At 36.4% G+C, this 20379-nt stretch overlaps 1 protein-coding gene across 15 annotated transcripts in view; it reads left to right on the top strand.

The window, feature by feature from the left end:
- ERC1 (ELKS/RAB6-interacting/CAST family member 1) overlaps positions 1-20379 on the top strand; it is a 317835-nt gene that overhangs the window by 96321 nt on the left and 201135 nt on the right. For all 15 annotated transcript variants that reach the window (XM_052789054.1, XM_052789061.1, XM_052789067.1 and 12 more), the window contains 2 exons: positions 1194-1361; positions 8687-8854. In XM_052789054.1, the coding sequence (XP_052645014.1) occupies positions 1194-1361; positions 8687-8854 (336 nt within the window). The remainder of the gene's footprint in view (positions 1-1193; positions 1362-8686; positions 8855-20379) is intronic.

The raw sequence follows: 20379 nt of genomic DNA, 5'->3' as shown, positions 1-20379 counted from the left end.
TAAAAATTTATAAATTATAGCTTATATCAATTTAATTTTGTTCTTGACACATTCCCCAAAATGGAGGATGACCTGGACAATTTTTTTAGTTTGTGATGTCCTTCAATTTCTGTTTTGAAGCATTGGACAACATACTTCTGGGATTGAGGTATTTGGGGTTTTTAATGTCCCAAACAAAATTGTTCAAGTTAAAAAAGGGAAAACTGTTTAGAGATATGTCCACCTCTGCTATATAATATGTAAAAGTAAATATTGCTATTTTATTCTGTGAGATGTATCAGAGACAAACCAGAAGGTTGGTTATAAACTTGGACATAAGTCTACATTTAGACTTCCCTGTCCTCTTCAATAAAAAAAAGTTTTTTCTTCAGATTTACATCAAAATTTTCCTGGGTGATAATTGCACTTAGAATGAGATTTCATCTCATTTCAATGCTTTACTTTTAACATTTCTAACTGTTTGCCTTTTTAAATGATAATCCAACCTACATTTGTTAAAATAAATTGGCATTTCTGTACTGATATAATTCACTAAATTAAATCTAGGAAATTGCTCTCAACAAAGTGCAATTCCACAAATAGTTTTCATGTTGTTTTGATGTATATTTGCATCTGCTTTAAGAAGCTTTCATAAATTAAAAGGTATTTCTTAGAAGATTTAAATGCTGGTTTTGTAAATAGTGGGAAAAGTAAAGGTGTTTTTATGTACTCTGTGAGCGTGAAGCTGGATTGATAGATGGAGAGATGGACGGAGACTCGCTGGTTTGACATTTCAAAGCAAACAACATGCTTCTGAAAGAGACTAGTAGGTGTATAATCTTTTCTGATATTGTAAGGTAAGGGTACTTTCTCATTACAGTTGTGCTTCATCTTCATTAAAAACTTATCCCTGCTAAGTAACTGGTTTTCGTCAGTCGTTTGAAAGATGACTAAGAATAGACTGACTCTGTTAAAAAGAACCTTTCTTGAAAAATTGATGCTATTGCTCACCCCCCCACCTTTTTCCTTGTATCTTTTGCTCATGACACAAATTTTTGCTGGCCTTCCATTCAAGATAACTGAAGGCTTCACAATTCTGTGGGTTAAGTGTAGAGTATCGTACTGTTTGTTGGTAGTTATGTGAATTTATAGTTATTTTTGTAAGGAAGCTATAAATTATTTTTTCCTTTGCCCGTCTATTCTTTCTTTTTCAGATTGGTCAGGTGAAACAGGAGCTGTCACGCAAAGACACTGAGTTGCTGGCCTTGCAGACTAAGCTGGAGACCCTCACAAATCAGTTCTCTGACAGCAAGCAGCATATTGAAGTTCTGAAAGAGTCTCTTACAGCTAAAGAGCAAAGAGCTGCCATCCTGCAGACAGAGGTGAAATAGGCAATTGTGTACTTATTGACCTATCACAGAGAAAGAGATTAAAAGCGTTCTTTCTTTTCTTCTTGCTTAGGTTATACAATCCCATAGCCATTCAATATTGCTTGTTGTGAGCACATTGCATCTTTGATTATATGTTTGATTCTCTAGGCTAGGGGACAAATGTGTGTGTATAATAAAGACAAATATGTGTGTATAAGTGCACGCATATTCCTGTGGATGAATACACACTTGTACGACATTCTCCACTAACATCCAGTCACTAATACTATTTTTCCTAGGCACAGATAAATTGGTAGTTGCAATGCCTGAGCTGGGGAGATTTATTTTCAATGACCTTGTAGCTAAAAGAGAGCAGAGAAAGGAAGAGCATTCCAGTAGTATACAACTCACTGAGGCTTCACTACTACTGTCAGCATGTACAGGCATTCTGGTCTGTAAGCCTGTGCTTACACCTGAAATACAGACTTTCATGTTTTATAATGCATATTCCAAGATAAAGGAAAAATACTTCCAAAACTGTGTTTTGATAACTAATGCTTAATAAATTCCCATATTATGCAAGACGCAAGTGTATATCTGAACACCAAATGGATAATAAATATAGCATAAATTTATTACTTCTGGACATTCTTGCAGCACAAACATGAAATGTGTGAAGACAGCATTTCAATCCCCTGGCTTGGAAGATTGTAGTGTTAGTAGAAGTCCAAAAGATGGCGGTCATGCATCAAAAAATATTTGTGTTATTACAGTGAAAACAGCAAAAAGTCAAAGGAGCTGTGAAATATCCGCAAATTTTCTGCATGCCTAACACTGGTAGAAAGATTCCATATTACAAAAGTGTAAGAGAATTTACTTGAACTTTTTACTCTTATGTAGCTTTCCCTTAGCCATGTTCAGTGAATCTATGGGTGCACATGGCCTTGTCCACATGCAGAAATCATGCTTCTAAGATGGCTTTTCTGATTGTTTTCAGATTTATGTAGAAGTTGAAATTGCATTATTTGGTATAACTGTGAAAGTGTGGTAGTTTACAATCATAAATTTCTTGTTAAATTTGTTCATTCTTTTTTGCTACTCAGAAATGTACCCTAGATTTGTACATGTTTTTTTTAAAAAATATTTACATTTCAAAATATAATTGGAAGTAGGTATTAGGTAAATAAACATTTTAAAATGTAAATTGCAGGTTTTGATCCATTACAGTGATTGAAAAGAATATAGATATATTAAATCACTGTGCAGTATTGTGACAATCCTACGAAGCTAGAAACACATTTCTCTTCTTACTTTTGAATAATAAAAAGCAGTACTTTTCTTCCCATGAGAGATGAAGTTCTTGAAAGAATGTATTTATTAACAAGTTAAAAGACTTCAGTAGATGGTCATAATTTCAGCTGTTATGGTAGGTAAACATTTATTCAAATAAAACATATGGAATGTAAACAAAATACTTAAAACCAAAAAGACTTGGTTATATACCAGTGATAGATACTCTTGATAGTTATTCAGCACATTTTGATTTGATTTTAGCTGAAAGCCAAAGTAGTTTTTTAACACAGAAAATTATTCTATTCTCAAACTTGTAATATTACTAAATAATCATTGAGAATATTTGTTCTTCCCTGGGTTCTTCCACATGCGAGTCTCATATAGCACCACAATGCAAAACCACATTGGATTCTTCTTCCAAAATGTGCAAACTCTTTTTTACTAATAAAAAGTGGCTGAAAGGCAGGGGGTTCTGGGGAAGAGAGAGAGACAGAGATTTTCTACTTACTGCTTTTAGGTTATTCACATAGTTTGCTTCCAGATATTGTAAGTGAAACGTAACAACTACGGTAACGATGAAAGATGATTTTCTGTCTGTCTTTCAGTAAGGAGTTGCTGTGGAGCTAAAACATTAACGATACTGTTTTAGAATGCTGTTTGTATGATAGATTTAATGGATTCAGTACAGTCTAGCGTGTTCTCCACAGTAAGATGTAGCAATCTGGTATGGCTCTAACACGGAGTTATTGACTGTCAGGCGATTCCATTATATCAGAGTAGATATTTAGAGTGATCCATTTATGTTCCTGAGAATTTTTATGTAATTCCAAGAAGAGATTTATACTTTTTGAGATAGTCACGTCTTTTTCATACTTGCTGATGTTTTTGACAGAAAGATCATAAATCATCATATACAGTTACCGTTCTTCTGTTTTCACAAGTGATCCTCTCAAGTATAAGATTGAAACACATTGATAAAATACAGCATTGAGATGTTTGTCATTGCATCCTGTGATGTATTTGGTTTTTTTTAAGGAAAAGGTATCTTTCTATACAAGAATTTTCACTGGGAATAGGATAGGAATGTGAGATCCTGCCTGGCCTCACTTGTTGACAGCACTGGTCAATGTTAAAACATAACTAGCTTCTCTCAAGACACCTAGAGAGAGTTGTGAGGAGGAAGAGAGGTACGTTTTCTGTCATATATTGGCAGACATCTTCATAGGGGATTGGTATTTTAAAGTCATATTTAAGTAAACATTTTGAAAGAAAAGAGCATACCTTCATAAGCCTCTGCCTTTCAGTCTTCTGTTAAAGAGAACTGCAGGTAGGTGGGGAAAAGATGTTGGTATAGTATCTCAAAAATGGATTTGTCACCTGCCATGCTAGAACTGCAAAGAACAGTGAGCTGTTTGTGGGGTATTTATCTTGAGGGCTATTGGGTGGAGAGGATATTATGGTTAATTTTTCAATTTGTGAAGGAACCTTTAAAAATAGCTCTAAAAATGTACAAACTCTTTGTAAACAAAACAAAAAATAAGTCAATATTTATTTTGGAATTAAGACCTCATCCATATAAAGTTTGTGTTTTGCCCAATGACCTCTTCAGCTTAGGTCAGTGCCAGAAGGTATGTGGCTTCAGTGGGAGGTTAAATTAATCAGTGAGAACATTCCCCTTCATTTTTGTATACTGCCCAAGCTGGCATGGTTCTGTAATTGGTCTGTTGTTCCATATGGTAAATTCAGGTTAATATTCAGTAGAAAAATTAATCCAGTCCTCCGGAAGTATTTTATTTGCTCTGAATGTCTCAGTAAAACATAAAATTCTCTAAGGGTCTGTCTGTATTTGGGCTTATACTGGCATTTTGAAACTATAATAAGTAGACTGTCCTGAATAAGAGATAGTTAGGGAGTGGATCATGTTTAGTGAGGAATGTGCAAACGGGAGCTGGGTGTCTCTAACAAGACTTGTTAGCACCAGCTACATGAAGACCTATGCTGACACCTGCAAACATTAAGCTCAGCTCACAGGAGTGAGTTCACCATGTTTAGGTATTTAATACCTTGTGCTAGAGATGGTGGAAGAACAGTTGAACTGATTTCTGACCTGAGCAGGCCCTGGAATCGGTACATCTGTCCTGCACCGAGTTTATAACCCCTAGCAAAAACCAAACAGGCTCTGCACAAAGCCAGGTGTGTGTGCCTCTGCCCTATGGCATAGTCATGTAATCTAAGTTGTCCAGATAACTGGGTGTTGTATGTTCATGAAGAATTCACTCTCAGTTTTCTACAGACCATACTGGATATTGCTGCAATTTGTATAAGAAGGTGAAGAGTCAACTCGAATGTAATTAATAAGATAGGTCAATGTCAAAAATAGAGAATTAAGTCTTGTGCACTACCACTGCATTCAAAATCAGTCAGTAAACATAGCTTTTAAGTCTTAATTACAGACTATGCTATCAGGAAAACAGCTTAACTCTTTTTTTGTGTTTATATGATATGTTTGCAAGATAGTAATAGAACGTCAGAAAACTGATCCTTTTTAAAATGTACTTATTTCAGGTACTTGGAGATTTCAGATGGCAATATCTACAGTAGGATAAAAGCAACTTTCACCTCGCATACCAAATATAATTTTGCATCTTTGTGCATTTCTCAATTACCTTTGAATTCTGAGTGCTGACATAGATAGAATTACTTCAACATCTACTTTTAAAAGTAGCTGGCTCTCGTTAGAAACGATAGCAAGCTCTAAACACATATTTCAGGACTGATATTCTGTCTTTTCCTTTTGCTGCCATTAATGTAGTCATACCAACAGAGAATAAAAATTTTGAATTTTGCCATTACAGAGAAATCAGGGCTTGGATATAACACAAGGGAGATTGTACCTTCTGATATGGAGTATGGCTTGGTTTGGTGATCTAAATCAATAGTTCAGCCATGGTTTGAACAGATGGCAGGTAGATGGGAAGAATCACTCAGTCTCAGGAAAAGAGTAGAGCACTTTTTTTTTCTAGTCATCACTGACATCTTCTTAAACCGGAGTGGGAATCACCAGTGTCATAATACACTGACTGCTACTGTACAGTGGAGATGATGGTAAAAATGAGAAAAAACATGTGTGCAACCTAAGTCCTATTGACTCAAGCTCCTGAGTCAGTTCTGAAACTCACTGTGGACTTGTGAGCATTTTAGTGATTTCCCTAAGCTATAACTTGGGAATATTCTGAAAGCTAAGATTTTAAAAAAGGCTTAAGAATATATTTAAATTAAATATTATGTCATTTATTGTGTTTATTCTGGTAGTAATTGGAGCTACTAATGTACTAGTTTTTCTTAGAAATTTGGAATTGTACATGCTTAATGTGTGGCTATACATATTAGGAACAGAGTTATAGAGTATTATTTACTGCTACTGGAAAATTCTGTGAAGACAGATCAATGGTTCCCAACACAGTTTTTCATACATCGTTCTTACAGTGAAGAAATTTAAGTCTTCTGTATGGTACCCCACTGAAGAGAGGTACCTGCTGTACCTGTACCTAGGAAGGCTGTTGTGTTGAAGGTGGCAACAAATGCGCTTATTTTGCTAAAGCTTTGTGGGAAATTGGATGGTATGTGCAGGTCAAGTTAGCAAGCCCATTGTTATACGAAGGACTAGCAGTTGCCTGAGCTGTACTGTAAGATTTTACTTGCCATGCATAATTAAAGACATGGCAGTCTATTACTGTGAAAGCAGTTAGGTTAACCCAGGCTTGAGACAACATCATCCAAGACACAGAAGTCAGGAGAAGGAGCGTCAGCACCTCAGTAGCTGTTTGCCTAGTTGTTTCCATGTGCAGAGAAAATCTTAAGCCGACTTTGTTGAAGTTGGCATCACCTGACTCCCACAGACCTCAATTCTTGTCACTGTGGGAGGATGCCATACATAAACCGAGCTGACATGAATAAACAAGTGCAGTGTTCTGCCAGGAATAGTGCTAAGGTGATGATTGTGTGTCCTGCCAGCCTTTGAAAATACTCTTGAAAGTGTTTTCTGTGGTTTCCTAGGCAGACATCTCACACAAATAAAACCAGGAATGCAGTTTACCCCAAACCATAAGCTAATACAGAGTTCAGAGAGAATAATCAATCAGAAAATGGAAGGCATTCTGTGGATAAATTTCTGTTTGCAGATGTTCTCTTTTCACTTAATACTGTGCTGTAGGCATCTAGCCTGTCTCACATGTTTTGCAACACAACTGTTGAGAGTATGTGGATTTTCTCGTGAAGGAGATTTTCAGTTTCCCTTCAAGAATTAATAAAAGTGACTCAGCTTTAATACTAGAGGTATCCAGAGAAGAACATACCTAATCGAGCTATAAAACTGCGTGATTTTAAAAAGAAGACAAAGCCTTATCCACCTGCTAAACTTTCATTACAAACACTAGCAATCCTATAAATCATATTTGGGTAGTACCTGGTACTCTAATATCACTGCAGAATATACTCCGTGCCCCACTTGCTGGGTGAGAGGTCAGGAATGTGATTTTAATAACGTATGTGTAAGTGAGAAGGCTCCAGACATAGAGGTGGCAGTGGGATTGCAGTGCTGATGGGGAGAGCAGGGCAGTTCTTTTCCCCACTGACAAGTGCTTATTGCTCTGCGTAAAAGGAATCGGACAAAACAGCAAAGGATTTTATGGGTGTAACATACGGTAAATGTAGAGCCTTAGAGGCAACTTTTCCATTAGCAAATCGAAATAAAGTGGAATTAGAATAACACATTAAAACTAAATGTTGCTCAAAATACCGTAAGCATGATGACTACCTAAATTCTTTCCCTAGCTGGAGTTGTCCCAGTCATCTTTTCACTTTATGCCTCTGCTAGCCTATGTTGTGCAGAAGGACCAAGAAATTCATTGATCACCCTGTTTACTCTGTGTGACTGATGTCCTGTAATGGATGCAGCTAACAGGAACCAAATCTGATACTGTCAAATAAGATTAGCAGCCAAGCTGGCAGATTTGAGCTCTCTCTGAATGCCGAGGGGATAGGGGTCAGTGGGTTTCTTTTGGTCTCTTGAGCAGGTTGGTGGTGTTGGATTTCGTATTCCACAATGGTCTTTGAGATTAGTCTGTGCTCTGTGGTGACCTTATTCTTCTCATCAAATTTATATTCAGATAGCTCTGATTCCTTCTCCCATTTCTTTTGTCTTGTGAGCTCTGTGTTTCATTTGTGTAGGGGAAATGCAGAAGGAAAAGCAAAAGCTTCTCAACATGCAGTTTTGAAGTTTGAGGATACCATAGAATTCCCAGAGTGTGTTTCTAAATTTATCGAGGCCGTGGGACCTCTAAGTATGTTTATGTGTCCAAGTTGCACCCATGATATGCTGTACTGTGTCATTTGTTTCATTTTATCTTTAATATAAAACTGCATGTGGCTGAAAACGCATGTTACATTTAAACTATTATGTTGCTATTTAAGCCAAAATATTCTTAGCCATCCTAAAGGTAAGCTTCTTTCCATGTTTTGATCTGCAGTGGCTGTAAAGACCTCTGCTTTTATTACCTCCAGGCTCAGCTAATACTCTGATTAAAACCTAGACAATAAAGTGACTGTTTGGTACTAAGAGTCAATGTTTAAATCTCTGAACATTAGTAATGTTTCAAATGAAGGGATCAGTTTTGCTATGTATAAGAGAACTTCTCAATAACACATTGTGTTGGCTTCCACTTTGAGGAAGCATATTCCAGACTTGCATCTTATAAGACTGAGTTATGTCAGAAGTATGATTTGAGATTTTCCAAGGAGCATTAGTTTCATATAATTTGGGAATAAAACATTTGATTATTTTTACTGTTGAGTCTCCTACCACTTGTGATAACTGTTTCATCACAAGCTTATATATGTTGAAGTCTTAAAGTAAGGGATGTTAGTTTCCTGAATCTATTTGTAATTTGACAGCACTCACTCCCTTGTGGAAGCGTAGTTTAACTTTTCTAAAATTTCTCTCCTTCAGTGCTAAATAAACCCTGTTTCTGCACATCTGAATCTAGGTGGATGCGTTACGATTACGTCTAGAAGAGAAGGAGACTATGCTAAATAAGAAGACAAAGCAGATTCAGGAGATGGCAGAGGAGAAGGGCACTCAAGCAGGAGAGATCCATGACCTCAAGGACATGTTAGAGGTGAAGGAACGCAAAGTTAATGTTCTTCAGAAGAAGGTAAGGTTGTAGAGTTCTAAGTCAGATACGCATCTCTGATGCATCTCGATTTCCAAGTCTGTCAAAAAGTCTGAACTAGAATTTACATCTTGGAGATTAATGATTGAGTCCATTCGTGAAATGGGAAGGTGGTGAATGATGAATTTCAGTTTGAAGTTTTGAAGAAAAATATAGAATTCAAAGCAGAGGTTGTTGCCTTCCAGTGGTTGCATGTGCTGCTTCTGCTTCCGTTTCACTGTTGACAATGACTGAAGTATTTGTAGGAGGGCACGTCATCTGAAAAACCAACCCTTTCACACCCACCACCTTAACAAAGCCACGCTGATTGAAGCACAGGGCACTGGGTGACTATGACTTCAGTATGTGACTAAGTGAATGAGGGGTTGTATCGGTAGAAGCAATTAGGATGATTCCTCTGTAACTTACTGAGAAAAGTTCAGGAAGAACTTTGTATAACTTTCATTAGAAATGCTGTTTTATTGTACTTAATATTTCTTGGGAACTGCTAGAATAGGATAATCAGGGTTCAGATTATCCTGCATATCTTTCTGGATAAGAAAATGTAAACCTTATCAGTGAAATGGGGGAGGTCTGGATAAGAAAAAGTAGACCCCGTCAGAGAAATTAGAGAGGTTTCCCGAAGGGCATAGAGTCCTAGGGCAATGAATGTCATTATGGATGATCGTGTGCAAATTGCACACAATACATCCCAAATTGCTGCTACACATGGTAAAAAGAGAGATATGCATATATTGCAATAAATTTTAATTTACAGAATATTGTTTCCTCTGTATCTTTAGAGAAGCTGTTCTTGGAGCTTGTATTCAATTTATTAGGCTGTGAATGCATTGGAGGTTTTTTTTTTTTCCTAGACCTTTAAGCAATTCTGTGCAATTCTTGTGATTTTAATAGTTCAGAATACTAATTAATTTCTGATGCCTGTCCAATACCTTTTCTTCTAGTATATAGCTATGAATCATGAGGGTTTAGGTCATGTTCAGTTCTGTTACAGCAAACATCATGCAGGAATGGAAGTTCAGGCATGGAGTTTAGCCATAAATAAGTCATTAATAATTCTAGAACAGAGCCCTAATTCCCAGTCTCATTTTTTTGACTGTTCATCTTTTTAGAAACACTTACAGATTTCTAATTTTTGTGCTGTGCTTTCTGTTTGTTTTCAAAATTGGTTGTGCATGCTCCAAACGTTGATTGAGATTGCAGCTGACTGTTTAACCAAGAAGTGGGGGATCTGACATTTGCGTAAAGTTAAATGTCAGTGAGGTTGTTTTACTTCCGTTTACTCTTACACTGTTTTTTCACATTTTCTTTTTTGCTCTGTTTAACTCTTCAGGATGATCTTTCATTGGTTCATTTATGGGCAGTGCTAAAGGTTCTCTTTTTACTCATTTTTTTATACTTGTTTTCTTGAGACCACTGTAATCCATATTAAGACAGTTTCATCTTGTCTCTTCATGTGGCTAGCCTATTTTTTGAGGTTCATTTGCTGCTGCTTTCAAGTAAAAGTACCTTGTCACTTCAGATTGGAAAGTAAGGTCCCAGGCTTTTAGATGTAAAGGTTTTGAGGTCTTGTTCTCCTAGATAGCTCAACAGAGGATAACACTACCATAATAAACTGCAATTTGAGTTGTTTTGTAAACCTGTCTCTGAGCTTCTTAAACAAAAAAACATATAACCTATCTGTAGAAAAATATCTATTTCCTGCTGCTAACTAGAATCACATGTAGAGATTTGAATTTGCTTCAGCCTTGAAGTTGTTGGAACCATTTCCTTTAACATGAACGTTTAAATTGTGAGTTTTTTAAATCCAAAGATTATTTTTTCAGTTTCTATAACTAGCAAATCTAAAATATTTTTATGGAGAATCCAGCTGACAGTACTTTTATCTGAGATTTGTGGTGCAATGTGGAATTTCTTTTTATTTTTTGTATAGCCTAGGGTAAATAAGCACAAATTCGGTCCTTTAAAGTTTTAGGATTGATGTCTTTAACTGAATTTTTTAATTGGTTCTCTAGACCTGGAATCTAAGACTAGGTTAGCATTTTCTGTAGATTGGGCTTTGCGTTTTCATGTTCTCTTAGCATTTTTCCACAGAAAAGCAGAGCTTGAGAAAATAGCTAAGGAAGGACAGGTCTGATTTTCTCTATATACTCTGGAAGTCATGAGAACTTGCATAAAATCTGATTTGGGTGCTAGAGAAAATGATGAAGTCTCATTTTTATCTGATATATATGCCTGTTCTTTTTTAACTGTACAGATAGCTATTTCTGCCTTCTGCCTGGAAGTTTAGAAGTCTGTAGCTCCTCTCATGTAAATTTTTTCTCTTAAAGCTTGTGAACTGTGCTTTACTTTTTCTTTTTTGCATTTCTAGAATGCACCTTCTTGTGCAAGTGCACAGCCTGTTTTCTGCTTTATCCAAGTACTGTCTTTCAGACCTTCCAGGACAGTTCAGAATTTTATTGTCATTTAAAAAAAAAGTGCAGCCTTTAAACTTTTGCCTTCATGCACAGTAGTCTTTTTATTCCTCTGATTATAAACTGGTATGTTCAGAAACACCCAGGTTCTAATCTGTGTATTCTAATTGAAGATCTGGATGGTACAGTTTAAAGTATCTTCAGAGGTCATAGATAGTATATATATATTTTTTATTTTTTTTTAACTCGCTTAGTTATCTGATATTAAATGCTTGGTTTAAGTTTATCAACATGATTTAAGTGGTATTTGGGCATTTTAATTGAATACAGTGAAAGACTATGAAAGACGTGGTATGAAAAAAGCTTTTCCTCTGGTGTAGCATTAAGAAATATTTTTCTACGGATATTTGGAAGCAGCAGCAGCATTTAACTGCTGCTTGCAGTTGTGAGGAGGTACAGGGTACAGTTGTTGGCATGTTGAAGGAATTTAACCAAATTAAGAATTGGATTAGTAGATACTATTCAATCAGTTTTTACCAATACTCTTCCCTCAGCATATACTCAGATTTGAGGATATTTTTGAAGTGGGTACTCCAAAGAACTGAATTTTGAACACTAATTTTTTTTTAATGTTAGTTAAAAAGAAAATTTGTAACAAAAGCTAAAATTATAAAGATGTTGAAAAGAAAAGAATTCACTGAAAAATCATTAACTTGCATAACTTACCCATTTAGGAGAAGTTGTTTACTTTTTTTTTGTAAGTAAAAAGTAGAGAAGAGAGAGATTGTCTTGACTAGTAATATAGCTATAACCAAATGATATATGGATATGCTGGGCATTTGGACTTCTATTCATAATTTTTTTTAATTTTTGTGACTGTTTTAGATGTGTAATCGCTTATTCTGGTGACACTGACAATAAATTGTTTGGTGTGGTGCCCAAAACTGTGCTATACTAAATTTCTGCACTTTCTGTTGTTGAAACAAAAACTATTTAAAATGTACCCTTTACTGTTGGGTCTCTGTTTGGATTCATTGACACAGGCCACAGCATAGTTTGTTTTATGAACTATTAATATCATTGTTGTATTGATTAAAGGTGGTGAACTAGAAAGTATACTTTCTGGTCATTCTAAAATCCAGGTGAAGAAACTCATGAAAGTTTATTGGCCGATTCGAGATCAAATAAAAGACACAGAAGAAGATTATGAGCAACAAAGATCTGAAAAATTAACATGACAATTGGCATCACTACTGATATCCAGTAGGTACCAAAATACATTTTCCAGGTGCTGAGGAAACCACAGGCTTCACATTTTAAATTCTGGAATCCTTCTAGTTCTAAGCTCCTACAGGAATGCTGCTTGGTAGCACCTTTATTTGAGACAATAGAAATATGGCAAATGCTAGAGATTTGGAGACTACAGAAATGAGTTTTAGCTTTATGTCTGAAAATTTGATGCAAAAACTGTTTTATAGATAGAGCTTCAGGACTTTTTTTTTTCTAATTTCATTGAAAATAAATCTTGCATAAAATCTTATTTTAAGTTGTTAGAACTCCAGGCAAGGCTGAGAATGTCAGAAAATAAAACAGGGACCATGCTGGGCAAATTTGAAACCAGAACCTGAAAAACATTAAATTATGCTTCATTATTCTCTTTGCCACATCTGTCTCTCTGTGCTGGTAGACCAGGATGAAAAGGAATAGAAAAAAAAAAACCAATCAATATTTTGCAATCAAAGCATTTTAGAGAAATAGCATTTGGGACAAAAGATAAGTAACAGTCACCCTGAAAGAAAGAAAAAAGCAGTGAATTGATCACCCCTTGCTTTGGGGGAGGTCATATTTTGTCTTGTGGAGGGGGGGTTAACACTCCCTTCTTTGTGAAATGCAGCTGCAGGCAAATAAAATGCAATTTTTAGTGTCTGAACATAGCAGTGTTTTTTGGCAGCTCCCCATGCACATGTGGTAATTGACCTGTGATAAAGTAAAGGAAGAACAGAGGTGTTGGTTGGGGTTTTTGTTGGGTTTTTTTTGTTTTGTTGGTTGTTTTTTTGTGTGGCTGTGCTGACTTCGTTTAGCTAGTATTCAGGAAGACTCCAAATGCAATTTTCCTGCTCTTTTGGATAAGCAGCATTGCCTTTCTCCAGAGGAAATAAATACCCCCTGCTTTTCAAAAAGGTTAGAAATCAAAATAAATATCTTATGCTTAATGATAAGAAATACTGTATGGCAGGAGAGAGGGACTGCAAATGGAATTTATAACTCAGTTGTTTAAAATCAGTAGTGATCATAGTTACTACAAGAACAGTGTTAGTTTAGTATTCATAACTTTTAAAGTTCAGTGTTTGTACTTTAAAGATTATTTTCTTTCCGTTCCCTCATATGTGAAGTAGATTTACCTCCTCAGGCAGCTCTTCTGCTCCAACCTTGAAGAGACAAGAGAGCACAGAGAATGAACTGCATTTTCAAACATTTAATTCAGTTTATGGTAGTTTTCATCTTCCCTGGTGTGACCTTGAACTTGCCTACCAGATGAATGAATATATGGGGTTTTAAGAATTAATAAAATGTGGGATGGACTTTCAGATATCCCTTTGAGACTTTCTATGATGACATTTAGTGCTTAAAAATCTTACAGTATTAACACTGTAGGCGATGGCCCGTTCAAACCTGCAGCATGTGTCTGAGTCTCTGTTTGTGCAAACTATACAGAAAAGAACAAAGAAAGACTGTCCCAACAAAGATGGTCCACGTGTACATTTACAAAGTGGGTGAGCATGTGCTGCCTTGACTGGATAATTTTTCACCTCTGTAATATACCTGTGGGCAAGCTTATTCTCTGCTTTTTATGTGCTCGATCATGAACATTTAAGGAGGAGCACCATACAGTGCTCCAGGTTCATATTAGTTTGCTCATCACCCCACCTTCTGCAGTGAAGGTAGAAGGAGGATATGCTGGGCTTTCTGCTGAGCTAGGACTGATGAAATAGCTACTTTTCTTCAGGAACTCTGTTGCTTAACAAGCAGTGCAAATACAAGAATATTTCTGTAAATAACTCGCTCGCTCTCAGAAAAAGCCCTACTTCTGCTCCTTTTACTCCAGGTCTCAAGGCATGCCACTGAACTCATTCCAAACCCAGTTCAGAGATTTCAAAGACCACAATAAAAGACCTAACATCCCCAGGCTTGTGCCAGCTTCTTTATTAAAACTGACAGACGTGACCTCAAAGATGTGTCCTGGAGGGTCATGGGCGACTTGTCCCTCTGTGTCCCTGAAGGGATATCAGACCTCTTCTGCTGCTGCTTTTCCTTTCATTCAAGCCTTTGTGTTATAGGCTTGCTAACTACCACTGAACATAACAACAAAGTTGAAATTCGTGACTTTTAGAAATTTCCAGAAGCTGTTCTGTTTAATTTGTTACTCTGTGTCTCCAAGATGCTACAGACCCTTCTCTTTTCAGGAATATCCTCTTAGAATTGCTTTATCGTGTGAGATGGGATTTTTAGATAGAGGTATTATCTTCAGTTAGAGTAATAACAGGAAAAATTAGACAAGCTTTTAATCCTTCATCTCTATCAAAATACCACTAGACAAAATCTTGTGGTAGCAATGAAAGTGCCAAAGAAGACTGGAGAGGCTTCATTATGTGAGTTCAAATTCAACATAATTGTCCTGGGAGATTTTTTTCATTTCTGCCATTCAGGATGGAGACTAGTTGTTTAATTTCCACATGGGAAATGATGACACAACACAGAATTTATTTTCATTTTACAGTGAGCCATGACCACTTTGAAAATCGGATCCTTACCCTTCCGTTTTGACTTTCTACTTCTCTGAGAATCCATTGAGACTTTTTAGAGCAATTGCAGCCCAGCTCAGATGGCATGGTGTGTCTTTTTTTTCTTCTGTGAATGTACAGCTAATAAGACACTATTAGGGCAGGGGAATACCTCAGTTTCTTCATACCATTTTTCAGCTTCTTGCAGTTTAGTTTTAAAGGTGACTGATTACCATACAGATCTTAGAGTTTATTACAGCAGCTTCAGGTTCAGTGTCAGTAAGATCCCTTCCCTCTTGGGAGAGGGTTTAGCTCATGAGAATTGATCTTTTTTGATTCTTCCTGAGCCATATAACAACATACATTTTTCTGATTTGCAATATGGGTCCTAAAAGGCCCACAAGCTTAGCTTCAGACAGTATTTTCAATGGCAGATAGTCCATAGTTTACAGGTGCTGGTAGAGGTGACAGTGTGTTCTCCAGGGACTGACCCAAGGAATATACTTTTGATCTTCTTGCCTAATCCAGATCAGTCATGCCCTGTAGCTTGAAGCGCACTCCAGTGTTCTCATTTTAAGGGCTTTTGGTTTCCAAAGGTACACACATTTCACGGCTCTAAGTTAGGTGCTGTTATGGCCCTCACCAGTAAGTTCATAGCCTATAGTAACAGGTATCTTGTTTAGGTTATAATAAACAGTACATGATCACTTGTATTAATTGGTGAAGTTCCCTTTTGTCTGTTGGATACTTCATACTTGGTTATTGAAAACAATAAAATGCCTCCTGGGCGTTCGTGGCACTACAGTGAAGAGTTTGAATCACTTTATGTCATTAAACCAGAAGTCAGAGACTTAGTACAGTTGTCCTAAGCACAGACTTCTACTGCTGAAGAACATTGTAAGATGCATTGAACATCAATAGAGGAAGCACGAGACTTTCTATTCCTAAGAGTCTTTGGTCAGTGCATTTATAGTTTTATGGCAAATTGTCTTCATAGAATCTGGTAATGGTTGAGGTTGGAAGAGATCTCTGGAGGTCATCTTGTTCAACGCCCCTGCTCAAGCAGGGCTACCCAGAGTCAGTTGCCTAGGACTGTGTCCAGACAGCTTTTGAATAGGGTTGCATAAGAATCGCTTTTATTAAACTTCAGAGCACTGAAATCTGTGAGTGAATTTACTCATAGGTGCCTAACATGCACTTGAAGATTGGTTAGTAAATTATGTGGGACATTGAAACTAGTGGAGAAGGCATAAGTTAAATTTGAAAAAATGCTTTTACACAAAATACAGTAATTTTTAGTGCACAGTCATGGCTACCAATGCAGCACCTATATTAGAGGAACCTACTGCATTCAGAACAAATTTTTATGCCTGCCTATATTATAAATCAGAATTTGTAAAATGGAGAATATGTGGCTTTATCTTCACATAACCCCCTCTTTTGCTTGAAGCATTTTGTGATACCACAATAAAAATAAAAACATCTGGATCATATGTAGCATGTGTACCTATATTCCCAGATGTATAGTAATATTCTTTTAAAAAAATCAAATGTTGTTTTGATGTGTGCAAAAGATAGCGAGCCAATTTCTTATTTTGAGATCTAATAATGTAAGGAACATTCTCTCAATTCATATTGATATTATTAAAGAATCTTGCCTGTTGCCTTTAGTAACTAAAGTACTTGATTTTTATTTTTTTTTCTCCTGAAGAAATTATATCCACTCCTCCTTTTAGATAAGTGGGCTCAAACGAAGAAGGAAAACGGGACTGTAAGGTTAACAGTGTTAGTTGGTTCTGTAGTTCAGCTGTTGTAGCTGGCTAATGTAAGTTTTTAAAGTAATACACATTGCTGTAATAGTGTCACATAAGATTCATAGCAATTTTGAAGTTACAAGAAAACTCCACTGGAGCTTCTGGTATTATATGTGCTCCAGTGTTCCAGAAAACTGAAACCACAATTCAGCAAATCTGTCATATATGGAAGGAATCTTTTTTTTTTTTTTTCTTTTTTAGTATCCCTCAAAGAGGGGCAGTCATTTTAATATTATGTCCTTCTTGTGCCTTGAGATAACCTCTTGATTGGCAAGACGGAACATTACTCATAGGTAGCGGGACTGACAAATTCTGGTTTCTTGAAGGGATCTGGGAAAACAGCCAACTGTGGGGCCTCTAGGCTTCATTATAAATTAAACGTGTAGTTTTTCTGGCAAGATAAAGCTAATAAGCTTTGTTGGTGTATTCACTGTCACACTAGACAAATACAAAGTTCCCCATGATTGAAGAGGCAGGAAAAGCAAGGGCGTATGCCATTTTTGAGGTTGCTTACATCAGTCTTCCTCACACGGCTTTTCATTGCTCTCTGGGTTGCAAAACTTCACAATTTCCAACGCTTTGGTCACCAGGCGTTTTCTGCCCCCAGGGGGATTGTCTGAGCTGTGTCTGGAACAGACATTAGTGATTGTGTTAGCCTACTAAGGGATCTTCACTAGAACAAGGAAGGAGTAATTTTCAGTTTAAATCAATAATTTCCTGGATTCAAGAGTGAATTTTGAATCCAATAGGCTAGACAGTCTTCTAGGCTGAGTCTCTGCATGATATTTATACAGTCATTAGGAATGTCATAAGGCACGAGTATATGAATAGCTTTCAAGCCTGTGATTTCACTTATCCAAAGGATAAGAGAACTGGTCAGTATGGAGTAGTGTCACCAGGAGAAACTAAGATGACCTTGTCCCAGAATAGCATGGGTTTGATAATTAGGATGCTCCTCTGCATGATGAAGGGCTTCCATCCTTCCGGCAAAGATGGGTGGAGGACAGTTTTAAACACAGAACTTCCAGATAAAGAGGAGCACTCTCTGTCCCTTCCAGCCTTTATTTTCAGTAGAGGTTGGAGCGTTGATTTTCCTAAAGCAGTCTGTGGAAATGGGAAAGAATATAACCAAATGATTGTACTAATTTAATATATTGGGTTCTTACATTCTTTTTTTTTTTTTTTTTTTTTGAGTCCAGACCATGAAAGAATTTTATTTAAAAGTTTGATATTTTGTCACCTATCACTGTGTTCTGAAGTAATTCTGTAAGAGCATTGATAGCTAAATACTGAAGAATACACACACACTCACTCTCTCTCTCTTGTGTTTAGTATTTACAGTATGACTTCCTAATCCCTTCCTATTCATCATGCCATATGCTTTCTAGGAGAGTGAAATGAGACAATCACAGTTGACTGGACATGTTTTACACTGGGATTAGAAGCATCCTTCCTTTCCTGACCTCTCCCCTCTGGTTTAGGGCAGATTTACCTTACAGTATTTCTTTGATCATTTTTAAAAATCAGTGATTTGAACAAAGTAATTCAGTGTCTGAATCCAAATCTCATTTAAAATCTTTGTTCAAGTTGTACAGCCTTCTGCTTGAGTGATCCTAAATGATAATGTAAATGGAGTCTAGTTTGCTGTGAGGATTTCCTTTATAGTCAACATTAAATCTCATGTTCCCATTGTATCCATTGGTCTACCTCAATGTTTGGTCTTTTCTGCTCCCTGATTTCCATTCTTGGTTATCTCAGTGCTGTGATGAGTTAAGCCTTTCCTTTCTTTATGTGTTTTTCTCATCACCCTTTTTTCTGTAGCGAGAGTGTGATATGTAGCACTGTACTGTGTATGTAAGCAGGGATGTGTCAGTAGTTATAGTATCCTCACTCTGTGTAGAACCAAAATCAAAATCTAAAGCAAGTCAGGAAAATAGCATCAGTATTCCTGAGTATATGAGATCAAGTTGCCATAGAATGAAAAGTGTTTGTTTCATAATAATAATCAATGAAACACTGTACTTGTTTATCCAAGTAGATTAATTCATAATGTAGTAAGTTTTTCACTTGATAGTTTTTAAAAGTTATATAACCTTGTGAGCTTGAGCTATTCTAAAAGCAATGTCATAACTTCTTAGTTTTATTCTGCTTCTTACAAAACAGAGTATCAGATCTAAGGTAACATTTACTGGTTCCAATTTTTTCCCCTGTTTTGTTAGCCTTCCACAATGAAGTAGTTTTGGTTTTCCTTATTTTGAACGTTTGGGAACCATTAGTATGAAAATATTCCAAATTACAGTATTTGTATTTTTTCTGTAATGAACTTTCCTAAATCAAATCTGTGCACATTTATTGGCAAAGTCTTTTCTGGGATTTTGAACGGGAGTGAGCACATGTCCCCAAAATAGTGGGGGTTTTTAATCCGTTTGTATTTGGTAGGTCTTAGGAGTAAAACTGTAGAAAGCAAAGTCACAGAGATTGCTTCATAATGCCAGAACACAGCTGAAAGTAGAATTAGCATGATGTTATTCTGCATGGTTAGGCCAGGATTTCAACAAAATGGATGTTATCCATAATTAGACTATGAAATAAATTACCAGATGATTTCAGTTATAGTTCTCAGTATAAGTGACATTTTAACATATATGAAATAAATGACTAATATATAAACTTAATGTTTCCTTGAAGAGGAGAAGCAGAATCTAAATGAATTTGTTTTGCTATTTATGATAGCAATGTTCTGTTTTGAATTACTTGGGTGAATGAAAGTATTGCACTCGAGTTGAAACCAACAAATTTTCTTAATGAACAACCCAGGTTGAAATCTTGTTGGTGGTGGGTAATGGATACATTCTCTTACCTGATGAATACCAGCAAAATTAAGGGGTCACCCAGTGAAGTTTTAAGATAAACCAGTGATAGAGAAGTTTTTATGCATTATGTAACTAACCATATGGACTTAGCCAACTGGCTCACATATTGCCAAAACAAATCTCTTATGACCAGCTTTTATACTTTGTTATTTAATTGCATTTTACATAAAGTATTGTCCGTTCATATTAAAACCTGTATGCTTTAAGATATAACCAATATCTGGGGGTTGGAAAGAGTGCCTCCCCCTGCACCCCTCACTTCAAAACCCTCTCTTGTATTGGCCACTGTCCATGATAGGATTTTACAATTCAAAGACTCTGCTTTTGACTAGGTTAGGCTATTGATATTATTGAACCTCCTCAGAATGAAGCAATTTCTTAACTAAATTTAACTGTTTTACAGCTGTTTAAGGATGTGAGTCATTGCTAATGCGTAATTTTTTCTAGGCAAATGCTTTGGAACTGAGACAATGCTTAAGAACGTATACATTGGCTCCCCTGAAAATGTGAATTTCAGGTCATTTACCAACTCAAAAATCAGTCTTCACTCTTGTGGTCCTAATTTTTTTTTTTTCCCTGACTTGAATTATGCTGGAGTCTCCTTAGAAGCTTGTAAGGAAAATG

This window comes from Harpia harpyja, chromosome 6 (genome assembly GCF_026419915.1).
Source record: "Harpia harpyja isolate bHarHar1 chromosome 6, bHarHar1 primary haplotype, whole genome shotgun sequence".
Classification (NCBI taxonomy): Eukaryota; Metazoa; Chordata; class Aves; order Accipitriformes; family Accipitridae; genus Harpia; species Harpia harpyja.
Note: the sequence above shows the minus strand (reverse complement) of the source record. Positions and strands in the feature narration are given on the sequence as shown.